Here is a 20,049-nt window from a genome sequence, read left to right as displayed (position 1 = left end):
TTGCTGAAATCATTACATACACAGTAAGATACACCAATTGTATATGTTGTAGGTTCTGTTTTCAGTGGAGTGATTGCTAGTAAGGAGATTATGGAAATAAAATCTAGGAAATGTGGGAGATTGAAGTGCAAAGGATTGCGTAAAGCGGGTGAGTTCGATATCCAGCTTGAGTATGAGGAGGGTGTTAAACGAGCGGGTGAGTGTAATGTGAAGCCTTTGGAGGTAGGGAAGGATTATAAGGAGCTGGAAGCGGATGGCACCGGTTAATGGTCTCGGGCGCGCTGTGGATGTGTTACTGGAGCATTGGAGGTGTGGGGGGCCATATTCGGGTGGGTTGGACATGTTGATAATGGGTCGATATAGCTTGGATCGAAATGAGTTGCTTTAAGTATTAGTCAAAACTTAGGCGACAATTCTAGTAAAAACGGGTAACAGTCGGGTCTATACATGTTTGGTGTCGTAAACAGGTTAACACGTCTATCAAATGGGATTGGGTTCACTTGCAACGAGTTTAAATTACCAATTAATATCAAAAAATGGAAAATTATAAGTTCAACCCGTCGACATGTTTAACCGATTTACAACCCGTTTAGATAAACATGTTACACAGACTTTAATTATTATCACCTATATTTTTCAATTTCGCATAGATTAAAATTACTTCAAGCAACTTTTAACTTGTTTTATGTGACCCAATAGATAAAACACAAATACACAATCCAATTCGATTCATTAGTAAGTAAACAGTGTCTAAATCTAAATGATCACCTATATTTTTAAATTTTCATCATCTAACAAGAAGCAAAACAAGATTAAAAGGTATAATAACATTAAGAAGCTCCAACAGGAATCTACAAGAATATTGGATCAGGTACACACAAGCAATCAATATCATGGTTAACCGATCTATGTACATGTTTCTGTAACGGCGAATGACGAAATCTTACACCACGAGTTCACTGATCATCTTCCCTTGCACCACCTTCTTGGCCCGTTGAACCCGACCCTGACCCTGACTCGGATGAACCCGATGGGTTAATAATCAAATGTGGGCTCATAACTTGAGTTCCCGGCGTTGATGTCGACGTGAACAAGCTATTAAAAGGCCACGGAAATGTGACCGAATACCGCCTTGCATTACCCGATTCACCACTCTCACTCCCGGGCCCGGTTAGCATATTAACCCGACTCCCTGACTCTCGGTCCCGTTCGCGTTCACGCTTGAGTTTTGATTCATCTGAAGGCAATTGGTACCTACAAACCGGACATGTACTATGAAGATCTAACCATGTAATAATACATTCACCATGAAACCTATGTTTACATGGCATCTCTTTCGCCTCATTCCCGCCCTCGAAATCCTCCAAACAAACCGAACACTGGAACGAATTATCCAAATCCACCTTTATTTTAACCGTCGGCATGGTCTCCACCGCCTTCATCTGGGCCGGTGGAGTCCCGTATCGGGCCGGACTGTTCTCTGCTAAATGTTGTAGTAGTAACTCCATGTCCGGCCCCACAAAGTAATCACCTATTGACCCCATTGGTTGGTTCTGTGGCGGGCCGGATATGGAGTTACTAAATGGGCTCCGGCCCGCACCAGCGCCCTGAACGATAATCCTTGGATTAAAAGGATTAATAACAATAACACGCTCACTTTCACGCTCTCTTTCCATGTCAGCATTACTATTACTATTATTGTTACTATTACTGTTACTATTATTATCATCGTCATCATTATCATTATCATTATTATTTTCATTTATGATCCCGGTGCGGGTCCCATGAACAAGTTGGAGAATCGTGGCGGGGCTGCGCCGTCTCTGCCTCATAACCGACTGCATTTCCCTATTCAACTCCGAATCACCGCCGTCTGCGGGCTGGATTTGACGGAACCTGCGGGCCCGGTTGTTTCGGGGAGGGTTCGGGTTGCTCATCAGTCGAAGCAAAATCGGGGCCAACAATGAGAGTGTGCGGTCGGATTCAGAATCCATGGCGTGGTGGTTGTAATTATTGTTATTATCAGTACTCCTGGAAATATCCAATTCTTCGACGAATCCACCGTGACACAATGAACATTTGATCGTTTCGACCTCCGTGATGGTTTCGACTGCCCTGGAACATTCGTAACACCAGTATCCCGTTGATTGACTCCCTTCTTCCATCTGCATTCATTAATATTATTACATGAACTGATTTTCTTATTCGTGCTCGTTCGTTAAGAATGAGTTGACAAGCATAAAATTATTGAAGTGATCATTTGATCAATGCTATTAGATGATTAAAAAATGAAAACAAGATTATTAAAATCAACATTAACCGTAATTATAAATTGGGATTTATGGTTCCAAAATATGAATATAAGATTCATTTCAAATTAATATTAGTAATAATTGATGAATTTGAATGAAAACGAACAAACATAAATGAACAAACATATACAAAAAGGTATAAATGGACTAACATAAACGGATGTAAATGGATGAACGAGACGTGTCGTTATGCATGTTCAGAAAATAAAAAACTGTGTTTATGTGAACGAACATAAATGAATTTCCCACCAAATAATTCGCAAACGGTTTGCTAAATATTCCGTTAAATTACATGCCTAACAACATAAAAAAAATTTAATTTTAAAATGAAGATTATTAACAAAGAGTGAAATCAATTATGGTTGAAAATGAAAGTTAAATTTAAAGTTGATGATAAGAAATAATAAGAAGAAGAAACCTGGTATGGTCCCAAGAACCTGATCGGATAATAGAATTTGGTGGATGAATAGCGGGTTGTTCTTGGGATGTTGTGTTTGGTTTGTGAAATTGAGGGAGGGGTTTGTGTCTGTCTGGTTCAAGATGGACAAATGGGAATCTTGTACACAAAATGGGAGGGGGAGAAATCACACAATCATATTTAAATTATGTACACAAAATGTGGACCACGTGGTATATGATATAGACATATATGAAGTTATGTAACATGTTTATTTAAGCGGGTTAAACATATAACATATTAGGGTGGTTATAAATAATAAGTTTAACGAGTTGTATTCAAGGTGTGAAAGTTAAATGGGTTGTATACAGGTTGATCATTGTAATAAATAAACTTAACATGTTAAGGGGGTGTTTGGGTTTCCTTATTTTTACCTCCTTATAACTTATTCACTTTTATAGATGAAAATAGTGTTTGGGTAATATAACTTCTTATTAAACCTTTTAAAGAAGGAAAAAAGAGTTTTTATAAGTTAGGATTTTGTAACTTATGGAAAACTCCTTATATAAGGTATAAGGAGGTGTAAATAAGGAATCCCAAACATGCCCTAAATGTGTTGTCTAGACAGGGCCACCACAACCTTTTTGGAGGCCTAAAACGAAACAAGAATTCGGGACCTTTTTTGAATGTTATTGTTACAAAGTAGAACGAGTAATCATTAATATGTTTGTTGTTTCAAATAACTTAAGAGTTATTTAATTATTAAGTATGTTTTTTGTCAACTTTGGGCTAAATTGGAGGCCCTATCGAAATGGAGGCTTAAAACCCTAACTTGAGTTTAATCTGTCTAGCCATTGTGTCTAGATAAAATTGAATTAACTAATAAATTACATATACTTCAACTTTGTATTTGGTTGATTTGTTTAACTTTGTAACGATATGAACACCGTGTCTTGTTAAACGGGAAGGATATGCCAACTCAACCATGATTTGTTTGCTAAAATGTGTTGACTACTTGACATGCCTTACCAAAACTTGCTTATTTTCATATTGTGTACATATTGTATTCTCTAAAATGTCATGATCTATCAACATATCATTATCATATTTGATACAACCTACCGTATAAAAACATATTCATATTGACGTTGTCTTATATGTTATCCCGATACTAGTCTATAACTGTATCATTTATGAATAAAAAATCTAATGACCTATATTCCCTTGGGATTTCGTAAAGATAAAGATACGCTCTTAAGATGTCATGTGTTAAAAAATAATTATAAATCTTAATACATCAATTTATTGTCCATTGACAAAGGTAACACCTTTAAACATCTTGGACTGGAATGTCTTAGGTTTTAGTTCAAGTTTCACAAATGACAAAAGAAATTCGTCGTTCAAAAAACAAATTTATAAATCTAAACATATACAAATTGCCTCAATATTTGTTATGAATAGATTTGGGCTTGATTAGCTCATAATGAAACCTTAGGAGTTGTTGAGAACAAGCCAATCATTGAAAAGTGTATTGGTGTTTATTTTATCACGATTATCATTTTATGATTGCTATCGATCTCAACTAATGAATTGTTTGCTGATGGTTTTAGCTTTTTTTAACGTATTTGTTTCTAACGGCTCGTGACTAACAAATTCTAACAGCGTTACTTGGAGTTTGTAGGAAAAACGCTTTTTAGCTGAAAAAATCATACTTTCGTCAGAAAACTCAACCTTAACACTGCTGTCACCACCAACTGTCTCATCACCATCCAACCACACCACCTGAGCATCGCCAACTGATTCCAACAATAATTCTAAGGTTCTGGCGACCTTAACAACTGGGAATCTTACTAGAATTCTGTAAGTCGCGGACTGCTGAGAACAATATGATAAAATGCAAGTTCATTATCGGCCGATTTATCAGTTGAGACGTAAAAATAATAAATTAATTGAAAATATGAAAAAAGGGCGAACAATAAAAGGTAGAAAAATCAGGTGACCGAGAAACGAAGGTAGAGAAGATGATCGGCGGCGATGATGTTGCAGCTTCTTCTAACGCCGGCGACGGTACACCGGAGAATCAGAAGGCATGGCTAACGTACATTTCAGAGGATCTGCCTCGTACCGTACAGGAATCCGCCGATTCGGCTCTTCGCTCCGCCCGCTCGTTGCAGCACAGCTCTTCCACTCAAGTTCGATCTCTTCAGGTATGTTTGTATGCTTATTCGCGTGTGTTTAATTGCTCCTAGAGCTTTTCTTTTATTATTATTATTTTGAAACAGCTAAGACCTGGTTATTATTAGGGAATTAGGGATAGGTTATATAGAATTGAATTAACAACATTGTTTTCAGATTCAGATTCAGACTCAATACACTGTTGCTAGGTATTCAATAACATGATTTCAATTTGAATTTTACAAACACCTATTTGACAAACTATTTAAGTTCGAAGAAGCCTTCACTAGGAGAACACCTTTGTCCACATACATATTTGACCTAATGACAAACAACTGAGGCTTCATCACAACTTGGATATAATGTGAGTTCTATGCCGTTTCAAATGATGATGTAAGGATTTTAATATATTATCAGTGACAATGAGGGTGCACGAGTCTTCACTCTGCTATCTCCTGCATCATCCGGTGAGCAACTAAGCACCGTGGTTTTGCGTTTTACATGATTTGTTCAACTCGAGTTGAAAAGGCTTTGGAAGTTTATCAGAAAGTCCAAGTGTACAAGGTGAACAATAGTCTCCATATGGCTTTGGAATCCATTTGATTGAGATAGTTATCTGAAATGTTCTAGTTAAGAGAATCAAAGGCTTTTCTGAAGCCTACTTTGAAGATTAGAAGTTGTTTGCTCAATATTTTTTAGCTCAGACGGTTAACTCATTCGCTATAAGAGGGGCTGCCAATTATTTGCCTATTCTTAACATAGCTTGAGTGTGTGCGGCAGTGTGGTTAATAATAGGATGGATGTTTTATGAGAGATTATCATGGATTTAATCAGTAATCTAAATTTGGAAAGATGATAACATCACACTGTTCGTATGTGTAATGCGTTTAGCCGTTTATGCGCGTCTGTCTCTTAGCATACTATTCCAGCCAAGCCTTGTTATTAATTTGAAAATAGATTAATGTATCTGAACAACAGAAAGAATTATATATGAATAGCAGTTTCTATTTTTCCATCAAACTAGATTTCTTGTTTTTTATTACTTTTTGATTATCTAGAATTTTTATCTTAGGCTTCATCTAGTGTGAAATTTGATGGTTCTCCACTCACTGAATGGCATCCTTTATCTTAGCAATTTATTCTTCTCCCCCAACTAGTTTGTTTAAGGTTTATGTTGCATCATTTGAATGACTTGTTATCGAGATCACTAGTTGTATAACTATGAAACCTTTTTACCAAGTAAAATGTGAAGACAAAGCTTTGATGGTGTTTCCCCGTACGCATCTATAAATCCTTTTATGTACGAGCTGGATGTATTTACTTTTCATTATAACGTTTGTGGTAATAATGTCTTTTCTGCTTCCATATTCTCTTACATGCATGTTGTGCATTATTGTTGTGATTACTTCTTTTTTAAATTGTAAACATGCTAAGCAAATCATGGTAACGATCAAGATACACATTAGTAGTCTACTTACACTAGTTGTGATCCAACGTTTTGGTTTTAACTTTTATTTTTGTGTTTACAATTGCAGGATCATGTACTTCAATACACATCACAGTACAAGACTTATGAAGATTTGGTCTTCAGTAAGATCAAAGGTGACTTTTATACTGAAGTTGCTTTTCATGATACAAAAATCATTCAGTCTCTTACTTTCTGTTATATTCAATTGCAAATGTTTCTTGAACTTTCTTTCACATGGTTTGTTTTGGTCATCTGTCATATTTCTCTCATACTTTTGTGCTAACAGAACAAGTGAAAGTTGCAAGAGAACACTCGACTTTGTCTGCTGGAGTTGCAATTACAGCTGGTCTTCTCCTAATGCGAGGTGACCAAGAAGTTCTTTGAATTTTATTTTTAACTTGTTACGTAAGGGTAGCACTGCTTATCATCCTTTTCTATAAAAGTAAGCTTAAAGTCAATTTTTTCAACGTAAAGCTATATTTATGTCAACCAAAAACAATATGATTCAATTTTCTGGAACTTAAAGTAGTGTGATTCAACGTAGACTTGTAGAGTAAGATCTTTTTATCTTTTGAGATCTTTGTTAAACGTGTCGGTTCTAGTTCAAATGTAAATGTCATCATTTTTGTGTATTTACTATATCCCTTGATTTCTTGCATGCAGGCCCTAGAAGGTTCTTGTTTCGTCGTACATTGGGTCGATTTCAGACTGAGGAGGTATTTTATACTGGCATATTATTAGAGGTTGCATGATGGGTCAAACGGGTTTGGGTTGAAATGGGTCTTTTTTCATACAAGTGAAATTGCGTCGGGCTTGATTGATTCACAAAGGCCTGATTTTGTTCTTCTTTTAGTTTTTTCTAAACATTGTTAATGCTTTGATTATTATTGCAAAAAAACAATATATTGTTAGAATAATAGTCTAAATCTTTGAATATCGTATGCATTAGAAATAGACATATGTTGACTTTCAACTTGTTCAACCATTTCCCTTTCAAGTATTTTTTTGTTTCACCAGTTTGATATAAAACACAACCCAAATCAACTCATTCACTAGTAAAAGGTCGAAATTGTCCTCGCTACATAATCAGCTTTTCAAATATGGTCAATTTAATATTGCATCTTTCTTCTGAAATGTTTTTTTTTGTTATAATGTATATTCAGGCACGGATTGTGAAAGCTGCAAACAACATACATGATTTAACAATTTCGGTTCAGTTAATGAAGAAAGAGAGTGAAAAGCTACTTGAAAGGGCTGCTTTTGCTGAGAAAGGGATGACTTTTGGCTATAGTGAACTAAGGTTTACCAAATCTTATGAAAATATCAAGAATTTTCATTTCGTGATGTTTATCTCACACAATAATTATCTTGTAAACTATTTAACTATGTAGGAGTACTGGAGGTCAGATTAAAAGTCTTGCTAAATCGGCTCACAAGGTTGAATGTCAAGCTAACGGTAAGATTATAACCCCACTGAAAAGTGATTGGTGTGGCTTTAAGCAATTAACTTTATAATGCACACCCAAACACCCGGTAAAATAAAGTTTTGTGTTTGCAAGAAATATGTATTTACCTGATATCTTTTGCACTTTGAACAGATCTCGTGGAGGATTTGCGAGAAATTCCTGGTCGAGATGCCTTGCGACTGCGAGGAGAGGTAAACCCATCACTAATAAAACCTTACATGTGTAAAAGTATATCACAAAAGACGAGATATTTGTGAAATTGGCGTCTGAATCTCGGGTTCCGCTTTTATCGTTCAGGTTGCTAATATGGCGTCCACTCTAAAAGATGAGAGGCTTGCTATGAACAAAAGGATAGCAAAAATATCTGAATTGGGGATTCGCATATAATTCGGATCACTATTATGTTGCTTAGTTATTTCAACATTTGGACCCACCAAGATTCTCTCATGGTTAACTTGCATCTCTGTTTTGGAAAATGAAGCTGATGCTTCATAGCTTGTAAGTTTTGACTTTGTTTTGATTGATATTTAGTGGTGTTAATAATGGCTTGCTGATAATACATTCAGTTTTGCATACAAATCTAAAACAACTATATGATGCCATTATTTTTGCTTTGCTTGATTTTGTTAAGATTTTAATGTACATTATTTTTGCTTCCATGTTGTGAGAATTGTTACAAATAAACAATTTTGAGGGAAACTATCACATACATCAAGTCAATCTTCATCTTAAGACATATAATGGGTGTCGACGGATCAGCTTGACAGGTTTTAATGAAGTTTCTAGGTTGAACTGCTAACTATTCAGTTTGGTCAGTTTTCAAATGTTTATGAATACCCTATTCATTGCCTTCCTCAAATGTATTGAAACTCATCTATATAACAAAGAACCTTGAGAACATATAAACACTTGTACGCAGTGTTAATCATATATCGTATACTGTATAAGCACTTCTACACGGATAAACGCCACATATCTGGATACAATAATCATAAATGATGTGTTCATATATAAATACATGTCGCCTCCATTTGTCTATTTAAAATGGCCAAAACTTCAAATATCCTCTCAGATTGAGGATGTGAACTATTTCCAGAAACAAACTCATGAACTCTACTATTTAACTCAACACAACTCGAACCCGAAACCTTCTTCACACCACTATCCCTCATCACTTTCCTTGTTAATCCAGACTCATTCCAATGACCCACAGATGCATATACATTTGACAGAAGCAAAAAGTTCCCACTATTATTCGGCTCGAGCTTAACCAAATGTTGAACCGCTAGTTGACCAAGTTCAACATTCCCATAAAGTCTAGATGCTGCAAGAAGCGAACCCCAAATAGCTGCGTTCGGTTCAAAAGACATTCGGTTGAGTAACTCTTGTGCCTCTGATAAGCATCCAGCTCGACCCAATAGGTCAATCATGCAACCATAATGTTCAATTCTCGGTTCAATCCCGTATTTTGTAAATAAGTGGTTGAAACACCAACGCCCCGGTCCCACCAACCCACCATGGCTACAAGCAGACAAGATCGCGATAAGTGTAACATCGTTTGGTTTAACACACGCTTTTTCCATTCTTGTAAACATATCAAGCGCTTCTTTTCCAAGCCCGTGTAAAGCCAATCCGGATATGACAGCTGTCCAAGTAACAACACATCTATCTTTCATGGATTCAAAAACCTCAATAGCTTTCTTTATGTTACCTGATTTTGCATACATATCAATAAGTGTGTTATTAAGAGAGACACTTTCATGTAACCTATGTTTATTTATGTAACCATGAATCCGTTCACCGAGCTCTAACGCACCCAACTGAGCACAAGCCGACAGTGCAGCCACCATTGTCACCTCATCAGGACTGACACCGTTAACTTGCATTCTATTAAAAACATCAACCGCTTCAGACGCCTTGTTCGCTTGAGCATACCCCGAAATCAAAGCCGTCCAAGAAACCACATTCCTCTTGGGCATGACATCAAACAAGGCACGACCCAACTCGACCTCACCAGCCTTACAATACCCGGAAACCATCGCATTCCACATCGCCAAGTCTCTCACAAGCATTTCATCAAACACCTTGCGCGCATCACAAACACACCCACAATAACCATACATTCGCACCAACTCCACTCCTACATGAACATAACCATCAAACCCATAACCAATTGCTTGACAATGAACCCCTTTTCCCAAACTTAATCCTTCGTTACGCGACCGAACCACACCCTTTAATAAAAACGGAATTGTATAACAATCAGGCCGCAATTGAACAAATCGAGCTTCATTGTAAATAAAGATTGCATCTTTGATATGGGAATTGCTCGAAAGAGCCTTGATCATGGTGTTGTATATGTATATATTCTTGTTTGTTTTGTGGGTAAATACAGAGATCGCATGGTTTAATAGACCTGTGTTGGAACAAGCATCAATTAAACGACTGAGAAGGAGATTGTCTTGATCGAGAGCTTGAACAAACATGAACCCATGTGCTTGATATACGTGATTCTTGCTGTGGCATTGGCTTAACAATGAAGAGATGATATCTGTTGTTGATTGTGAGTTTAATGGCGGTTTTATTCGAGACAGCATTTGAGTGAAATGGAGGGAAGAATAATATGATGGCGGTTAGTCGTTAAATCCTTTTCTCATTGTCAATCTTGTTAGGTTGGTGGGTTATCGGTTTGCGGATTAACAAGTTGACTGGTTAAATTGTTCGACCGAACATGCCTTACATTTCAATTCATTTAAAGAACATCAACTCTAACACTCGCATACTTCAAATTAGGCTCGCCAAAAGTTACCTATTTGGGTCTTAATAATAGCCCATGGTTAGGATTGGTCAAACTAAAAGAATAAAGAAGTTGAAATGAGACATGATGGGTCAAGGCTGAAAAAGGGTAACCGGGGGCTGGTACGCGTGTAATGTTTAACTTCGTATCGATATGTATTTTTATAATACATAGTTAATCACCAATAAAAAAAGTTAACTTGTCTTGACATATACTCACCCTAACTTTCATTTATATGAATTCTCTTGACTCATAACACATCCTAACCCAAACATTATTTTGACCTAACAACCAACCCGAAGTTTTTTCAACACATGTTACTCCCGAACACCTATAGTGGATATCTTAGTTTTAGACGTTCTGTCATGTTTGTGATTTGTTTATAATTTGTATAATTAAATTACACTTGAATTTGGATCCAAACATAAGCATATTTCATCATCAGTAGATAGTCGAAGCACATGGTTCTATTTGACGAAGTTAGCGATCCAGAGACATGGTTAAGCCATTCCACTAATGTTACATATCAAAAAAGTGTGAATAAACATATATGTCAAATACTGTCACACCCCGACCAAAGGCGGCGGAACATGCCGGGGTGCAACGATTGCCCATAAGCGCATGACACTATTTAAAGTGACAACATTTAACAAACTCATTTCATTTCACAACATCGAAAATGTCACATAACCAAATATTCATAAGTCAAATACAACAAAATATCACAAAATATAGCAAATCAAATATTGTTCATTTTTGCTAATAACTTAAAGGTCTTGACATTCGTTTTCTCCACAAGCATCAGATCAACCAATATGCAAACCTGTAACATTTCATAAAATAAAGTTTGTCAACACAAAGGTTGGTGAGCAATTCATAAGTTTGAGTAACAATAGTGTATAGTAAGAAAGATCCACAAAGCAGTATACGAAACAATAAATAAAAAGCCATAATTTGGATAAAAATCGCTAATAGAATTATGTTAGCGACACCTAACCATAAGGGGATGCCAAATAGTCTAGGATTTAATAGATTCTCGTTAATTGCATTACGTTAACGACACCTTGCTACAAGGGGATGCCAAGTAGTCTAGGATTTATAGATTCACCAACTGAAAGCGATACACACATAGGCATATAAGCATAGAACACCAAATCGTGCAAATATTTAAGTAAAGTATACAACAACGTTTGTGGTTTAAGGCCCAAGTATAAAACATTTAGTTTAGATAAGATGAAATGGCACCCCCAAAACAAAAGATAGAAAACGGGGTATGAAGTTACTCACGTTCAAGTAATAACTTGAATGATTGATTATTTGGAGATTTGCCGGAAAGACGAGTTAACGTATGAAGCCTAAAATAAAAGAAGTCTTGGATTTAGAAAGGTTGTCTTGAAGATCTTTAAATAAAATAATTGTTGCAAAAATGTAAGGCCCCGAACCCGGCAGCCCTACTTTAACGTCGGATTTACTCATAAACACAGTTCTTGCAATCAGAGTTAATTAAAACTTTCGCGGAATATAAAGCTTTCATAAAACATTTCATAACAAATCACGTCTTGTCTTAAAACATCATTTTGTCTTTCAAAATAAACGAAACATTAAACTTAAACGTCTTGAGTCTTCCGATGCCAGCCTCTTATTCAGTGCCACGTGTCTCCTCAAGCGAGCTGCCTCATCCTACTCACCTGCGTGCATACTAAAAGTTAGCTACGCTGAGTGAGTTCTAGTTAATCATACACTATACAATACACATAAACTTATATTCTTACATTCATACTTTCATACTTTCATACTTTCTTTTGTATTAACTTACTTTCATATCGTACGTTATAAAGAGCATTACGCCCTACCTTCCTCGAGTATTATTAGGGCTCGGTACCCTCCTTCCTCGAGTATTATTAGGGCTCGGTACCCTCTTTCCTCGAGTATTATTAGGGCTCGGTCCCTCTTTCCTCGAATATTAGTAGGGTTCGGTTCCCTAGTTCTCGAATATTAGTAGGGTTCGATTCCCTCTTCGTTACCATACAACCATCCTTTCCTTCTTTTATTAACTTTATCACATTCATACACATAAGCATACATATCATACTTACTTTATACTTAGCGTTACAACCTGACAGTACGTGCAATATCCGAAGATCGTTCACGTACCGTCAAGCCATCATTCATACATATCACATCATTCACATAAGGCATACACTTATCTCTTAGGATAAGCGTATTAACAAACATATCGAGTATGCACACAGCCTCGAAAACATAACACATAAATGGGGCTAGAAACTCACCTGAATCCTGTTACGCTCTCCGTTAATAGTTATTCCCTTGTTGAGCTGTGCACGGCTAACTGTATAATATTTACACGTATCAATTAACTACTACTACTCATGTTGTATTTCTATCTTTATATGACCCACAACGAACGTGGGTCCGGGGGCAGCGCCCCTGGCAGCGGGGTCTAGGGGCGGCAGCCCCTAGCAGGGTCCAAGGGGCAGAGCCCCTGGCTGGGGTCGAGCTGCCAGGTCAGCTTGGAAAAAATTTTATTTCCATTAATTGTCTTAACACATTTTTCATTAGGTTTTTAATTTATTTTCTAATCGAACTTGACTTTAGGCGAAGTTAAACCTTAGGCGAACTTAGCTTTAGGCGAAGTTGTCATCAGGCGAACTTAGCTTTTAGGCGAAGTTGTCATCAGGCGAACTTAGCTTTTAGGCGAAGTTGTCATCAGGCGAACTTAGCTTTGCAGGCGAAGTTCATCAGGCGAACTTAGCTTTGCAGGCGAAGTTGTCGGCTGCAGCTACTGTTCGTCCTTAATCGTCTTCGTTTCTTAACCAAATAACTCGATTTAGGTATCCACGGAATCGTCTGACCAGCGCCTACAAACCCCAACCATCAAATCGACCTAACATCGATGTTTAAAGGGTGCGATTTAGGCATATATGTTACGGGTTCTTTTATCAATCGATTAACCCATCAAATCATAACCATTTTCAGTAAGTTTAGCTTTGTTGGATTCGTTTTTACCACACAAACACAGATCTATCATTTCTATACTAATCCAAACCTAAACGACAAGTTCTCGATATAAACGTACCGTAAATGAGTCGAACTACGAACACGAGCTGGTCTTGTTGCTTTGGTTCGTCACGACGATCTAGCACCAACGAGCTTTGGTCCTCGCCTTTGGATCTTGGTTCGGGTTGTGTGTGTTTTGGAGTGTGTAGAGATTAGGATGGATAAATGGATGGAATGGAAAGGATTGTGGTTTAAGGGGGTATTTATACTCCCTTAAGCCCATGGACCGAAGGCCCATATTTCCTTTTGGTCCATATCTAATCCCATCTAATTATCCTACTAAGTCTTCATATTTTGCTATTATTATTATCGTTCCACTAACTCGTTTATTTCACCCGACAAAATAATATAATAAATATTACTTTAGAAATTTCGGGATGTTACAAAAAAGTAAACAATTTAAAGTTCAAGGTTTAAAATGTAACTATTTAATAATTTATAGTAATAACCCTTTAAAAATGTAAGTTTGCTCGAAACCGGGTTAAAATATCTAACCTCAATATTTACTTAACCCAAGTTAAGTATAAGGTGAGAAAAATGCTAAATGCAAGTTTCATTGGGACAAAGATACTAAAATGGGTTTTTAACGAGTGTTCGGGTTGTCGGTTCGGGTCTTGACAAATGGTCAAACCCAAAGTCAACTTTCCAAAATATTAATTATTATGAGATAACTCATTAAAACATAATAACACTTAACCAAGTATGTAGATCTATTGTTTTAGAACTAACAACGTACGTTAAGCGAGTGTTCGGTTTTGTCGGTCCAACTATTTTATGAGACCAAGTTGGATCCAACATTTCAAAGTACTTAAGAAAATGATTAAAATCAGTTTGTAAACTATTTTTAAAGAAATATACAAATCTTGATAGCTAAAAACACACTTGTGTGTCTTAAGCGAGTAAAATCGGATCGGTTCGGTTTCCATCTCACAACAAGTTCATAGATGGATTCTACATACCCATATATCATAGATCTTGTATAAAAATATACAAATGAAAATATTTAAGTTCTACAACTAAAAGGTCAACAACAAGTCTTTTTAACAAAAGTTCGGTTTGGTTCGGTTTCCATCTCACAATGAGTTCATAGATGGATTCCACATACCCAAGACTTGTAAATGTGACTAACAAACTAAAATGAGCAGAAGTTAGGCATAATTAATATGTATAAATAAGTTATGTGTGTGTATATATATCAAGAACACAAAGTCCTCCATGAAGCCTTGCCTTATGACGTTCGAAACTTAACCAACCGGAGTCGGTGAAGTAACTAACAAAGGAAACAAGGGGTGTGTATTATATATATGTTGTACCACCATAAACAAGTATTAATAAGACTACATAAGCTAAAAAGAATGAAAGATGAAACTTGGTTTGACATTTGGAAGTCAAACCTTCGAGAATACATAAATAAAACAACCTTGGATCTATGGAGGTTTGAGAGAGTTTTTGGAGATGTAGCAAGAGTAAAATGAAGAATATGGGTGTGTATATATAGGGAATGAGTGAAAGGTTGGGTATAAAGATTCTTTTATGGTTTGCATAAAAATGGGTATGTTTAAATGGTCAAACAATGCATAATATAAAAATCCTATATTTTATATATTTTAAATGACAAGATCCTATATTTTATATATTTGAAATGTTCGGGTTACAAACGGGTCGGGTTTACATAACAAAAGTGACCCGAAACTGACGAATGTCACAAATACAAACTAAGAAAATTAAATATCTATTGTTTATCATCGTTGGGTAGTTGAGACGTATATTTATATTCGTAATTTATCTAAAATTATTGATTAAACATGTGTGAAAGCCATTTATCATTCCAAAACATACTCAAACTTGAATACAACTATGTTTTCATATAAATTATATCTGAATGTTCAAAAAATAAACTTAATTGTGTATTTAGAAATTAGGTAGAAAAAAAAAGTTAACCAAAAATCTAAATAGGAAAAAAAAAGTTAAATGATAAATAAAATATGTAAAGAAAAAAAAAACATAAATACAAATTTGAAAATGAAAAGATTGTTTTTATGAAAACCAACTTATATAATCACCCAAATTACAAGACACAAATGTGACGACGTCTAATGACGTAAGCAACTACGTAATATTTTTCTCTCGTGCTACCTGTATTAGTAAAACTGGATACGTCAACACGTCATCGTCAACAATTGCTGATAGAAGCCGCCATCTGCCGTTCAAAAAAAGGCAGAAGCTGCCATGATGTCATGCCCTTAATCATATGACCATATTTTGACCTTTGAAGTCAAAGTCAAGAGACTAATGAATCTCAATGATTTCATCAGATATTATTGAACTGAAAATCTAACTATGATTTCATGGTACGACATTTCAAACCAGTCGTTATATCTGTTTGATGCGTTAATAGTTTAGAGATTTTTACATATATCCCCTTATTAAGACCTCTAATTACATATTTCTCCAATCTTTAAATCCAAATTACATATTTTCCCTTTTTTCTATCAAATTACCAATTTATCCTTGTTCAATTTACATTACCATTTAATAAAATAAATCAATAAACCAAATCATCTTTCACCACCATATGCCACCATTGAACCACCATCTCTACCACCGTCTGTCAACAAAGAACCACCGCCGACAACCCTGCATCACCTTTCTAACTTTCTCTCTTCTTCATTTTAGCCCGCTGATAGAAGCCGAGCCAGAACCACCATAGCCAACCAATTTGCCAAAACGATTTTTCGTCAACTCAGATCTCTCTTTCGTTCTCAACCCAGATCTGGCATCTTAAACGCCATCGAACTCGCTACCAGGTAGATTGAAGATGGAGACGGAGGGTGGCAACCGGAAAACCGTGACTTGACGCGAATTTGCAACTCCGAAGATATATTATGCGGTAGAGAGAGAGCAAGTGATATTGTACGCCAATGTTGGTCAACGTGTAGGACCGTGATGCACATAGATGATATGGTAGTGTAAGGTGATTTGCAGGTGGAAGCTTGGAGAAGACAAAGGGATATTACTTTTTATGTTTATAAAATCCCACAAAAGCAGTAAATAATCAGTTTATGATAATTTGGTCATAGCATTTTTTTATTATTAAGAATTCTTTTATTATTTTTACTTATTTGAATAAGGGTAAATTAGTCAATTAATTAGTTAATTTAAGGGGGTGTTTGTTTTTTCTTCAAACATCTTCAAGGGAGCTAATGTCTGCACGCGCGCAGACATTACCCTTGAAGACTGTTTGTTTTTTTTCTTAAAACAGATCTTAAGTTATCTTCTTTCATCTTAAAAGAAAAGCAAAGAAATCTTGCTTAAAACATCTTCGCAAAAAAATCATACTCTTATCCCTTTGAAGCCACCCTCTCATCCACTCCTCCCACCACCGTCCGCCACCACCACCCACCGTACGCCACCACCACCATCCCCCACTGCCACCGTCCACCACCATCCACCGCCACTACCCACCGTCCGCCGCCACTACCAGCATCCACCACCACTACCCATCGTCCGCCACCACCACCACCACCACCATCCATCACAGCCACCACCAATCACCACCGTCCACCACCCACCACAACCGTTCATCACCACCACCACCCACTGTCGGACGCCATCACCGTCAACTACCACCGTCCACCACCCACCAAAACCGTCCATTACCACCACCCACTGTCCACCACCACCATCCATCGCCACTACCCACCGTCCGCCACCACAATTTTATTATTATATTTTCTATGTAACTTGAATAAATGACTTATATCTTGTGAGATAAGTTTGACAGTTATGCAGACAGTATCAGCTTATAAAAACAAACAGTCTTATATTTTCAGCTTGCAGATCTTCAGACCACATCTTCAGTTGCAGACATGAAAACAGATGAAATCAGCTTGCAGACAGTTTATGTCTGCAAAAACAAACAGCACCTAAATGAAATGGAGAAATATGTAATATATGTGGTTTAGGAAGAGAATATATGTAATTGAATATTTAGTATTGGGGAAATATGTAATAAGACAACTTAAGAAGGGGATATATGTAAATGCCCCAATAGTTTAAATGGATATAGATTTTGTTTCAAGATCATTAGAAGTTTTTAAATTACTTCTTCGAGTTTATAATTTTCCGTTTGAATGACGAATAAGACTCTTTTGTTACGTATACAAGATTTATAAAACACTAAATAAAATAACATTAAAATAATATGCCTCTATTTCAGAATTCAGCTTTTAAAAGTGTATAAAGTAACTTTTACGAATGTGATTTAATAGAGTTTATCAAATACATAGCAATATACAATAAATTAAAACATTTGTGTTAAATTAAAAAAATGATGTTTAAGAATTTGTTGGATGATAGCATAGCACATAGTAAACTCATTAGTCATTACATTATTTAAATTTTAGAGCTTCATATAGTTGTTGCTTTAACGAAATCACCAACTTTCGTTTTCATAATGATACTTTTGTATGTGCCCAAGGTTTTAACGATTCTAAAGGCTTTTTACTTTCGTATTCTCTATAGTTTACTGGTGGATGGAGTGATCAAAAGATGAAGCAAAATAGGCGGAGAGTCTTCGACAAAGATGCACGGGGCTGAGGTGAAAGTTGACGTGCCAAGGAGCGGGTGAAATTATTTTGTAATAATTACACTTAATATACTAGTTAGTTATAAAATGCAAAATAGTAAATATATTTAGTCCTAATCATTTTTAATCAAACAAAAAAACTATATCTTATGATATAAATAAATATTACGGTTATTCAGCCCGTTACGTAGTTGATTGCACACCCCTTACGTGGTGGAGTATTATTTGGGAAGTAGAAATGGATCTTTGAAAGTCAAAGATTCCTAAAATCATATACCACGAATGAGGATGCAGATTTCAGATTTGGTAGTGGTGGGCGGGACCAATTTTTAGAAGTTTCATAAATATCTATCTCATATCATAACTCATTTTATAACTAAAGTCGTTTGTATTATTCACCACTAGCTTAAACTTTTATTTTTTTGTCACTTAGTAGGACTACATATTTCTTGAAACTCCTCGCCCACCCACTCTAAAATATATAATTAGTGATTTACTTAAAAAGAAAATTTCAAAATTATATGTGGGTATTTGACTATTTCAGTCACCTCAAAATAGACACTGAAAATAATATAATAGATAAAAAAGAGAGCATTACTGTAAAACTTGTTAACTTAATATCGATCTAAATGTGTTAACTCCTCTCCTAGCTATTGTTTATCTCAAACACTAACTCATTATCACTGCACCTTCATCACCGCAACCAACAACGTCCCCATCACACACTCTTTGTCTCCACCACCATCTTGTTGTTTTTGCCTCCGCTGCCTCCATCCCTGCCGTCTCCAAGACCACGATCACCTAGGCACCACCTCGTCATCTTCGTTGTTGTTGTCAATTGTCACCACAATTACCACCTTCACCCGTCGCCGTTAGACATCATAAAATGCACAATGCGTGAACCTGTTTTTTTTCTTATGAAGTTGCCTATTTCAACCCGAGGTCCATTTTGGCTAGAAACTCATTTTGACAAGAGTCAAACTGTTACCTTTTAAAATGGTTCGGTTTAACCCAAATCCATTTTGCTTTAAGTCATTGTCCGGTAAGCTAAGAAAGAACAGTTAAGAAGAAACTAGCTTGAAAGAATTTGCATTAGAGGGTTCAAAAGCCACTCCATCTAACTAATTAACCTTACGAGTTTTATTGACAAACCACATAAATTAAAAGTTGTTTCTTTTATAACCTTATTGACTTAAAAGAACATAACTTTTCTAAACCGTCACAAAGTCCAATGTCATCAAAGTAGCTTCCACTAAGGCCCAAGCTATTCTCATCATCCTTCAGCTTCAAGCCATACACATACACCCATGAGTTTAAAATAACCAGTTATCTCAAATCGAAATCCAATCCAACCATTTAGCAATCACATTCCAAGTTCTTTCAACAATTATAACGTAATCAATTATGGTGACAATATATAACCAGAGAAAAAAACAAAAAAAAAAAAAAAAGGAGAAAACCAATAGAAAATAACACTTTAAAAATATGTATATTTATTAGTTTTGTTTCCTTAAAACATATTAGCTTTACCCATGACCTAATGGTCTAGTGGTATGGTGTCCACCTTTTAAAATGGAGGTGGTGGGTTCAAATCCTTGCCAGTGCAAGGTTAGAGGGATTTGTTGTTTCAAAAAAAAAAAAAAAAAAAAAACATATTAGCTTTCATAGAAGCTTCTTGTTCATGTCGATGACCACACACGAGAGAGATACATACCTACCAACCTCTGTATTTCCTCTGTCATCCATCAAACCCCACAATAATATCCAT

At 36.1% G+C, this 20,049-nt stretch overlaps 3 protein-coding genes across 3 annotated transcripts; 1 reads left to right on the top strand and 2 right to left on the bottom strand.

Moving 5' to 3' along the window:
* Window positions 1-648: 648 nt before the first annotated feature.
* LOC143534214 (E3 ubiquitin-protein ligase SIRP1-like) lies at window positions 649-2,250 on the bottom strand. The gene has a single exon (XM_077028759.1). The coding sequence runs from the start codon at window positions 2,169-2,171 to the stop codon at window positions 957-959; it is 1,215 nt and encodes a 404-aa protein (XP_076884874.1). The 5' UTR covers window positions 2,172-2,250; the 3' UTR covers window positions 649-956.
* A 2,439-nt stretch (window positions 2,251-4,689) lies between these two features.
* On the top strand, window positions 4,690-8,451 carry LOC143534213 (RGS1-HXK1-interacting protein 1-like). Its single transcript, XM_077028758.1, has 8 exons — window positions 4,690-4,916; window positions 6,420-6,486; window positions 6,639-6,716; window positions 7,016-7,068; window positions 7,516-7,652; window positions 7,744-7,808; window positions 7,951-8,009; window positions 8,116-8,451. The coding sequence occupies exons 1-8, from the start codon at window positions 4,731-4,733 to the stop codon at window positions 8,203-8,205; spliced, it is 735 nt and encodes a 244-aa protein (XP_076884873.1). The 5' UTR covers window positions 4,690-4,730; the 3' UTR covers window positions 8,206-8,451.
* A 371-nt stretch (window positions 8,452-8,822) lies between these two features.
* On the bottom strand, window positions 8,823-10,415 carry LOC143534212 (pentatricopeptide repeat-containing protein At5g56310-like). The gene has a single exon (XM_077028756.1). The coding sequence runs from the start codon at window positions 10,413-10,415 to the stop codon at window positions 8,823-8,825; it is 1,593 nt and encodes a 530-aa protein (XP_076884871.1).
* Window positions 10,416-20,049: the final 9,634 nt, after the last annotated feature.

This window comes from Bidens hawaiensis, unplaced genomic scaffold (assembly GCF_021521415.1).
Source record: "Bidens hawaiensis isolate Kalapana, Puna unplaced genomic scaffold, B.hawaiensis_p1.1 tig00010124_1, whole genome shotgun sequence".
Lineage (NCBI taxonomy): Eukaryota > Viridiplantae > Streptophyta > Magnoliopsida > Asterales > Asteraceae > Bidens > Bidens hawaiensis.
This window is presented reverse-complemented; position numbering and strand designations above follow the sequence as displayed.